The sequence below is a fragment of the Armigeres subalbatus genome, chromosome 2, assembly GCF_024139115.2.
Source record: "Armigeres subalbatus isolate Guangzhou_Male chromosome 2, GZ_Asu_2, whole genome shotgun sequence".
Lineage (NCBI taxonomy): Eukaryota > Metazoa > Arthropoda > Insecta > Diptera > Culicidae > Armigeres > Armigeres subalbatus.
Window position 1 is genome coordinate 195792491 of NC_085140.1, and position 10627 is coordinate 195803117.

General features: G+C 42.6%; 1 protein-coding gene across 1 annotated transcript; it reads right to left on the reverse strand.

Moving 5' to 3' along the window:
- Positions 1 to 1703: 1703 nt before the first annotated feature.
- On the reverse strand, positions 1704 to 2666 carry LOC134209474 (uncharacterized). The gene has a single exon (XM_062685456.1). It carries the CDS (start codon positions 2664 to 2666, stop codon positions 1704 to 1706), a length of 963 nt encoding a protein of 320 aa, XP_062541440.1.
- Positions 2667 to 10627: the final 7961 nt, after the last annotated feature.

A 10627-nucleotide genomic window follows, 5' to 3' on the forward strand; every position in this document is an offset into this window, starting at 1 on the left:
CTCGATCATGTTGGGCAGCTCACTGATGACGATGACGTAAACGATGAATCCGTGCACTGATGTCATACGTCTAGCAGAAATGGAATTCGCCACTGGAGACTCCGATGATGGACCGATCGAATCTGTTGAAGATAAACACGACTGTAATCCTAGACACGGACTTACAGAGGAGACACGTAACTTATGGTTCGGCCCCCTGGCGAAATGCGGACGGACTGTCCTAATGTTGCCAAAGTTGCCCCGTGGGGGCAATGAATACTCATCTGTTGTGCAGCTCCCTGCTGCCGGTGACACGATGAATTGTACTGATGAACCAACGACGATTGAAAAAATGGAACTAACATCCGATGGGGTAGGATCTGCGACTCTTGCACTTCAGTGGGCTAGTAGATACCGATGACTAGCGATGTACAGGTGAACAGGAGATCTGTCGAAGAATACGAAGCGATTTGAATCCAGAAAAAAAAACACGAAAGAGGATCAACGTAACTTATAGATCGCCCCCGTGGCGTAGCGGTAATGCACCGCAAAATGCCGACAGTTGCCCCATATGGGGGCGTACTTAGCCTTATGATGATCCAAAGCAGGAAACAAGAACAGAAGAAGTCTCACTAATCAAGCAGACGATTTGGCAGCGACGATGTCCGGAGCAGGTGCAGTTGATGGTCACATCCCTGGTGGAGGAAAGCAAAGCAGTAGGTTCCAACAGAATACTAAGAAGGGATGCATGTAACTTGAGGGTCACCCCCAGACATCAACGGCGAAATAATTGCCGCCTGCTGCCTTAAGTGCCCCAACGGGGGCAAAAAAACTTATTTTACTTGACGGACTTGACTATTGAGCGTGCTCGACTAGATGCTGATTGTCCCGGATGGGAAGTATACAAATCTTCTGGATACCTCTACGGAAAGTTCCATACTGCGTACGAACGGTAACCACTTGAATGATGTCATCGGCGCCTGGGTGGATCTCCGTCACTCGTTCCAAGTGCCACTGAAACGGAGACAACTTGTCTTCTTTCAGTAGGACCATCGTTCCAATGTGCAAGTTGTCTCTTCTCCTAGTCCACTTGTTTGGGTTGGGAAGCTCCGACAAATAATCTGTCGACCATCCCTTCCACAAGACTTGACTATACCGCTGAACTCGACTCCATCTACTCAGTCTGTTTCTCATAATTTCCTCTAGGTAGGAAGCTAGGAATGCCTGAGCTGTGAAATCTGCTATCATCGCTATATAGACTGCTGTGACTATTAGGGAGACGAGTATGCACAGGTAACACTTAACAGTAGCCATCTTGTGTGATGCTTGTCGGACGTTCAACGTATCACTAGACGGTAGTTCCTGCACTACATCTGCTATCAACGGCTTTTCCTCAAGCGAAATTGACTCCAACTGCTGCACTGTGCTGTCACTCATCTTCGGCCATGTACTGGAATCCTCTTGAAGCCACTCAGGCCCATTCCACCAAACAGAACTCTCGGCAAGCTGTACTCGCAGATATATCTATACGCTGCTCTATACGCTTTCTCCGAGGCGTCACAAAATCCGTGTAGCTCACTTGAAATCACATTATCGTTGAATCCGATCCAGTGGGGAACGGAAACTGCATCCAGTCGATCCAAATTTGTCCGGAATTGTAGCCATTGTGACTGCAGATCTGCGCTCAACGGTGCATCTCAAAAATACTTCTTTTTCCAAAGCTCTCAGAGAAACATCTTCGCCTGCATAATCACTGGCCCTGCTAATTCGTACGGATCGAACAAACGAGCGAAGTCAGAAAGAACGATACGTTGCGTAATAGGTAACGACTGCTTCCAGAGTGGCATTTTGAACCAGAACTTATCTGTAGCTGGCTCCCAACATAGTCCAAGGGTCTTCACGGTAGACGACGAATCGATGTCTAAAACTTCTCGCTTGTCTCGCAAATATCTTGGAATTATCTTTAAGATTGCTGGCTGATTAGGGTGCCACTTCCGGAGATTGAAACCAGCAGAACTGAGTAGCGACGAAACATCGCGACACAGGCTTTGTCCTTCCTTGACAGATTTCGCACCAGTTAGCATGTCATCGACATAGAAATTGCGCTTTACGACCTTGGCTGCAGCAGGATACGCCTGTTCTCCTTCTTCGGCACACTTCTTCAGACTTCGAGTTGCTAAGTACAGCGCTGACGAAGTGCCGTAAGTCACTGTACTTAACTGATACATTCGAATTGGCTGATCGACGGACTCTCGCCAAAGAATGCTTTGCAATGGCTGATCTTGTTCGACTACGTTGATCATTCGATACATTCTCTCTACGTCAGCGACTATAGCGTATTTCTGGAGGCGGATACGAAGCAGTATTGACAGCAAATCGTCTTGGACCACCGGTTCTACAATCAGTGTGTCGTTCAGGGAAACTCCAGAATCTGTAGCACATGAGGCGTCAAAAACAACTCTGAGCTTCGTTGTCGTACTGCCCGGTTTCATAACTGCATGGTGTGGCAAATAATAGCTGTGGATAGGTTCTTCCTCCTCACGTGCTTCTCGCATATGGCCCATCAGTAAATACTCCTGGATGAATTCAGTATAGAGGGCCTTCATTTCTGGATTTGCAGTCAGACGGCGCTCCAAGCCCATGAACCGTTTGGTTGCTATCTCCTTTGACTTTCCCAAATGTTCCATCATGAATTGCTTCTTCGGCAGCACCACTCGACATTTTCCATAAGCGTCTCTCGTTGTCGTCTGCTCGAAAATCGTCGGACAGACAGCTCTTCGTTCGGCATGACTCCAAGTCCCAAAAACGTGCTAGCTGCTCGTGTATCTCTTCTATGCTGACTGAGGCTGTAACAGCGCTGAACGTGGTGACTGGACTATCAGTTATTTCTCCAGCAACTATCTAACCCAGTTCGGTGTTTCGTAAAATTGGACCAGAATCCGATAGCTTCAACTGCTCACTCAGCAGCAACTCGTAGAAAACTGATACGCCAAGGACTGCATCTATCGCACTGGATTCGTGGAACCTTGGATCAGCTAGGCAGATGTCTGATGACAGCTTCCAGGAACTGATGTCAATAGTTGTCTGCGGCAGATTCACCGTAATTCGAGGCAACACATAAAATTTCACATACTTGGTTTCGAACGAAGAATAACGTGACAGGATCCTCGCTAACACCGAGTGTTTCGACATCGTCATAGAATCACCAACACCTTTCACAGGCAAGTTCTGGTGTGAACGCTTGAAATTCAACCTTTGAGACAGGTTCTCCGTGATCATGCATATTTGAGAACCGTTATCCAGCAATGCACGAGCGATGACCGTATTTCCGAAGCGATCGGCGAGTTTCACGAGAGCGGTTGACAAAAGTGTGCACGCTTAAAATCAATAACACAGAGATGTGTTTGCATCACACAAAACGGACCTAATGCGGAACATCCCCTAGATGAGCGACAGTTACACAGGCACAAAAATGCCTCGTACGGTCGTGATAACGGTATTTTTCAACATGTAAACGTTTGTACAGATTCCTTGTTTCATGAGGAACCAAATACTGTTGAAAATATTGAAATCCAAGCTTCAATAAAACCACACGAGCTATTTTTGTGGCTGTGTAACTATCGCTCATCTAGGGATGTTCCACATTAGGTCCGTTTTGTGTGATGCATACACATATCTGTGTTATTGATTTTAAGCGTGTGGTGTTTCGCTGGCTACGAGCATTGTGTGAGGTAGCAGTGTGGTGAGAAATAGTTGGTGTGTTTGTGGGAGGTGGTTGTCGTGTCTGTGGTGGAGTTGTGGTTTGGACGGGTGTTTGTGGAGATATTTGAGTATTATTCATCCGGGATTGATGCGAGGTTTTCCCGACGAACTATAAAAGGATTTTCATGAGCAAAGTTCGGGAAATCCCCGAGGAAATTCCGAAAGATGCTCCCGATGAAGTTTCGGAGGTCTCTCCAAGGAAATTTTAAAGGGTTTTCCTGACGATATTCTGAAGAGTTTTCCCGGGGAAAATACGAAGGATTCCGAGGAAGTTTCGAAAGGCTTAACCGAGGAAATTCCGAAGGATTTTTTTCATGAATTTCTGAACGGTTTTTCGATGAAATTCCGAAGCGTTTTCCAGGAAATTCCAAAGGATTTTTTCATGAAGTCCGGACGGTTTTTCTAAAGACATTCCGAAAGGTTCTTCCAAGGAAATTTCGAAGGATTTTCTCAAGAAATTTCTAAAGGGTTTTCCCAAGGAAATTCTGAACGATTTTCACAAGAAAATTCTGAAGGGTTTTTCCGAGAAAAAATTCGAAGGAAAAATATAGGTGGGTCTACCAGAAAAAAATCCGAAAAATTTCCCGAGGACTGTTTTATAGGTTTTCCCGAAGATACTTCGATCGTGTTTCCCATGAAATTCGGAAGAATTTCAAGGGGAAATTCAGAAGAGTATTCCCGAAGATTTTTTTTCATATCAAGACATTCCGAAAGGTTCTCTCGAGGAAATTCTAAAGGGGTTTTTGATAAAATTTCGAAGGTTTCCCTGTCGAAATTCCGAAGGATTGTCCCGAAGAAATTCCGATAGTTTCCTGAGGAAATTCGGAAGAATCTTTCGTAGAATCCCGAAGGGTTTAGAAACATTCCGAAAAGAATTCCCGTAAAATATTTTTTATAAATATCTGAAGGGTTTTCCTCAAGACATTCCGAAAGGTTCTCTCGAGAAAATTCTGAAGGGTTTTCCTGACGAAATTCTGAAGGGATTTTTTGAGGAAATTTGTAAGTGGTTTCCCAAGGAAATTTCGAAGGATTTTCTCAAAAATAATTCAAAAGGGTATTTAAAAAGAAATACTGAAGGGTTTTTCCGAGAAAAATTCCGAAGGAAAAATATAGGTGGGTCTACCAGAAAAAAATCCGAAAAATTTCCCGAGAACTGTTTTATAGGTTTTCCCGAGGAAATTTCGATCGTGTTTGCCATGAAATTCGGAAGAATTTCAAGGGGAAATTCCGAAGAGTATTCCCGAAGAATATTTTTCATAAATTTCTGAAGGGTTTTTATCAAAACATTCCGAAAGGTTCTCTCGAGGAAATTCTAAAGGGTTTTCCTGACGAAATTCTGAAGGGGGTTTTTGATAAAATTTCTAAGTGGCTTCCCAAAGAAATTTCGAAGGTTTTCCCTGTCGAAATTCCGAAGGATTGTCCCGAATAAATAAAAATGTAAGTTTTCCTGAGTAAATTCGGAAGAATCTTTCGTAGAATTCCGAAGGGTTTAGAAACATTCCGAAGAGAATTCCCGTAGAATATTTTTTATAAATTTCTTAAGGGTTTTCCTCAAGACATTCCGAAAGATTCTATCGAGGAAATTCTGAAGGGTTTTCCTGACGGAAGGGATTTTTCGAGGAAATTTCTAAGTGGTTTCCCTAAGAAATTTTGAAGGATTTTCTCAAAAATAATTCAAAAGGTTATTCCTAAGGAAATTCTGAAGGAATTCCTCAAGAAAATTCTTAAGGGTTTTCCAGAGGAAATTCCGAAGAACTTCCCAAGAAAATTTTGATAGGTTCTCCCGAAAAAAATTTGATGTTGTTTCCGAGGAATTTCGGAAGAATTTTTCCGAAGCGTATTTCCGACAATATTCCCTGCCAAAATTCCGAAGGATTGTCCCGAAGCAATTCCGATAGTTTTCCTGAGGAATTTCGGAAGAATCTTTCGTAGAATTCCGAAGGGTTTAGAAACATTCCGATGAGAATTCCTAACGAAATTTTAAAGGGTTTTTCCGAACAAATTCCGATAGAATCCAAAGGGTATTTTTTCAAGAAAATTTAAAAGGGTTTCGCAATTTCCAACAATTTTGCCAAGTAAATTTCGAATGGATTTCCTAAGATCATTTCAAGAAATAATCCTGAAGAAATTCTGAAGGATTTTTTCGAGCAAATTACAAAGAATTTTTGCCGAGGAAATTCCAAATGGTTTTCCCGGCAAGATGCCGAAGGGTTTTCCTGGGAAAATAACAGAGGGATATCCAGAGGAATTTACAGAGGGGTTTCCTGAGAAAATTCCTCATGGTTTTCCCGAGAAAATTTAAAGGGTTCTCCCCAAAAAACTATGAAGTGTTTACCCGATGAAGTTATGAAGGATTTATCGGAGAAATTTCCAAGGATTTCTTGAGGAAATTTTGAAGGAGTTTTCCGAGGAAATTCAAAATCCTTCTTTCGAAAATCTCCAAAGGGTTTTCCCAAGAAATTTAGAACGGTTTTCCCGAGGAAACTCTGTAGAATTTTCCGAGGAAATTTTGAAATATTTCTAAAGGAAATAGCGAATAATTTCACGACGGAATCCTTAAGAATTTCTAGAGGAAATCTCTAAAAAAAATTCCGGGGAAATTCCGACGTTTTTCTGCTGACAAAACAATAGAAATTGCACCAAACGTTTGCGTAAAAAAAAACGAATAAGCATTAAAGCTTTTTCGTTCAAAATACTCTTTCGTCATACACTGGTGGTAAAAACAAGCTCGGTTACCATACAAAATGGTTATGTCGGGAGGTCAATATCTCGATTCTGAAAGTTACATCTATGCATATATTTTGTTTATACGCGTTTCTTCTGTTGGATGCATACAATTCATTCAAAGATCGAAAGTTCAAGTTGAAAACAGGTGCCAAAACATGATGAAAATGGATGAAAATCAGGCTTGTCTTTATACTTATACATATCCGGCGGAATAGAGGCCTGCACATTAGGGGCAGCAGGGACAGTAGGGACAGCATGGACCATGTCCAAGGGCTTGACGACCCCTCCCCAGCTGTCTGTGAGTCAGGGAGAACTGCCTAGGGCGTGGTGGGATTTAGCAGTGGGCTCTGCTAAAATCCCTCCCAAAAAAAACACAAGTGCCCGTAATCAGACTCTATCAAAGCGACTGTGTGCCGCTTCAAAAGCACAAGCCCAGGGAGTGCCAATTGGCATGGGGAGTGTCCCTACTTCGGTAGGGTAGCGCGTGAGCTGCTTCGGCAGGGAGTGAGTGATCTGTTTGTGCTGAGGCAGGAGTGTCATAGCGCGTCACCGCTATTGTCACCTCGAAGCGCAGCAGAAGTCTGAGTATGGACTGCACATGCTAAGGTAGGAGTGTCGTAGCGTAGTATCGTTGATTTGTCCCTACATACCGCTATCGACACCTCGAGGCATGGCAGTGGAGTGTTAGAGTGAGTTGGGGAGTGTCCCTACTTCGGCAGGGTAGCGCGTGAGCTGCTTCGGCAGGGAGTGAGTGATCTGGTTGTGCTGAGGCAGGAGTGTCATAGCGTGTCGCCGCTATTGTCACCTCGAAGCGCAGCAGAAGTCTGAGTATGGACTGCACATGCTGAGGTAGGAGTCGAGGGACCTATCGACACCTCGAGGCATGGCAGTGGAGTGTTAGAGTGAGCACCCGAAAAAGGGTCACATGGAGCGAATGGTCTTTGGAGAAGCTGCTTCGGCGGCAGGGTAGCAGTGGGTTGTACCCACACACCTACAGTTGTGCACATGTGGTGCATGGGGAGTGTCCCTGCTTCGGCAGGGTAGCGTGTGGTCTGCTTCGGCAGTGGTGTGATTGATCTGCTCGTGCTGAGGCAGTTCCCAGGCAGTTACCGCTATTGACACCTCGAGGCATGGCAGCGGAGCGCCCGGGAGAGCATCCAAGTAAGACTCAAATGGAGTGAATGGTGTGCGAGCACCCAAGTCAGTCTCGCGTGGGACGAGTGCCTGTGTGAGCGATAATGAGCGAGTACGCTTAGTACTGTTATCCCCCCAGTAGTAGTACTGCGAGGTAGTTCCTGGGGGAAACGATGGTGGAGCCCAAGGGAGTTTAGTCGGTATTACCGGTATGGTCGAGTCCGACACTCCAGTACACTTCCGTGTGGTAGTTTGGCAACTACAATGCACGTGTACTGGGTTAGTGTGTAAATGCATTCTCCCTTGTAAAAAAAAAAAAAAAAAAAAGAGGCCTGCACATTTAATCATCTTTTTCAATATCGGTTGTACTCAGACAGGCGTTATTTTCTAAAATCTTTTATTGTGACCTTGTGTCAAAATACCGTTCAGTGCAATCAACATTTTTGGCTTTATTTCATTTTTTTCAGTTTTTTACCTTAAATATCTTATAAAATACCGTTCAGTGCAATCAACATTTTTGGCTTTATTTCATTTTTTTCAGTTTTTTACCTTAAATACCTTATCATTTTGGGTATTTTTTTAATTGCTATTAAAGACTTTTTATTCCGTCCAATTATCCACAATACCTATTTCCACCATTATTTTTCCAAAAATTAATAAAATAAAACTGCAAGAGGCCAGAAAGCCCATTTGCTCAAAAGACCTTTTCTTTAACAAGACATTTACTTCAAACTTTTTATTTTGTTATAGACAACGATTTTTCATTTCAAAATAAATTAAGAGGGTCTTTGTATTCCAAAATTCTTCCATTTGAAAGCTATTAACCTTCGTTAGCTTTGAAGATGAAAATCCATCAACACATAGATTTTTAATACAAATATGTCTTTAAAACGATATAGGGCTTTATCACCATAATGTCTTTTCGACCTATCAGATGTTTGCTCTAAATGGCTTATCAATATCAAGAAGCTTCCAGACCGTTTCCACCTTTTTCTTGGTTTTTAACTTAACTTTTTCCTCGCCTACTAAGATTTTTTTCACAGAATTCTTACTTGAAGGGCCCTTCAAAAATGTTACTGTGGTAGAAAGAGCATGAAAAACACAGAAAAATCCTTTACGTTATTAGTGTGCCGCTTCAATGTATTCCCTCTTTGTAAAGTTTACACATCAAAATACATGTTGTGATCTTAATACATCTTAATTTTCAGCGAATTATTTTCATTGTTTTAACAAAACATCATCATCTCTTCTATTGAGCTTAGTGTAGCTCTCCCACAGTGACCCTGCGAACTTTCCATCCCCAAAAGCATCCAACATGCCCCGCCTAATTACATTTGGAGTCGTAATTAAACTTGGAAATTGTGTACATTCGTTGCGTGTTCTCAAGAGTAACTCCAGCCGACTTCCTTATATGCGACTTCGCACGCACGCACACCGCAAATAGGGGGAAAAAACTTCCGGCCATGGACCTACAATTCTCGCGAACGCAAAACGCTAAGCGCGTACCCATCGTTTCGTTTCTACAATCAACACAACACGCCGCCCGCCTCTTCAGGATTGGGTTCTCATGAGACGGCGCGCAATTTAGAAAGCAATAAAGCATATCTCGTTCTGTTTTCCGTAGGCTGCTGGAGTCTGGTGGTGGTGTATACTCGGATCCGTTCTTGCGGTGGTTTCTGGGGCCGGGACCCAGACGTCATCGGTATTGGCAAGCGTGTGGTGCAGTGCCCTCCTAAGTACCCCATCCGAACGGGATTTTATTATCAATTCAATGGTCGGTATGTTTACTTTTCTCGCGGTAAGGCGGTACTAAATTTGTCGGTTCAGAATCACCCGGAGGAGGAAACCCTATGTACTGCAGCAGCAGTCGTACTAGTGAAGAGGAACGTTAGTGAGGGAAACGAGAAAGATGAGTCAATTATCGCATTTCATTGCTCTTCTTAAAGAAAGTCTTTGAGTGTTATCTACCGCTATCTCTGGCTGTTTATTACCGATGAATGGGATGAATTGAATGCAGATTCCAGAATCATCATTACACGCAGAAATTTCATGGGATGTGAGAATTAGTTTTTTATGGGGTGATCTGTACGACTGTGGAGACGGGTGTTTACAAACGAATTGAACTTGAATGTAAATAACCATCATTGATTCTAACTGGAACCAATACCATGACTGATAAAAATAATCACATATAGAAAAATCACAAATCTAGATATATTGTTGATTGAATCTATGATGTTTCCATTTTTTATAACAAACGATCGCAATCACCAAACAATAACTTGTTTCATTAAAATTCGATTTCTTTAACATTAATCAAGTAAATTAATTTGACTATTTCCAACTATTATCGGAATAGATATCGACCATAACCTTCAGTAGCCTTTTACAGGTAAACAAACACAGATTATTCATAATGGAAATTTCCATAATACGCTTAGAAACGAGCTCACCAAATGCAATCTCGTTCGAACGTTTTGATGCAAACCTTAAACGCATGACTTCATTATTGTACTTTATCTTTACGACCCAAAAACAATAGATCTAACTTCGACAAATGTGTGCTTCCCCATGTCTTGCTTTCTTATATCGTCTGTTTTGGGGATCCACTGAGAAACCCGAGCGTGTTTAACAATAAAAATGCCATCACTCGGAGCGACAGTTGTGTGTGGCGTGGCCATCACCCGACAGAAAAAAAAAACAAAAAACCCGAACCCAAAACAGAGAAAAACAGTCTAATCGATGGCCTTGATTTTGATCACTTTTCAGTGGAGTTTTGTTTGTTGTGGTTTCTTATCTCGCCGCTTGTCACAACATTGCGACAAGACCGACCGACACGGCGGCACGGTGAATTTGAGTACTGTTGCGCGCAGCAGCGCACCCGCAGATCCTCAGTCGGGTACCATTTATTTCAAAGTCATTTTTTGTCGAATGAAACAAGTCGTGATGAGTTTTGCGTCTTAGCAATGGCAGATGAAATAGAGTAAAAATATCTAATCATTAAAAATGTTTATTATTTGTTTCG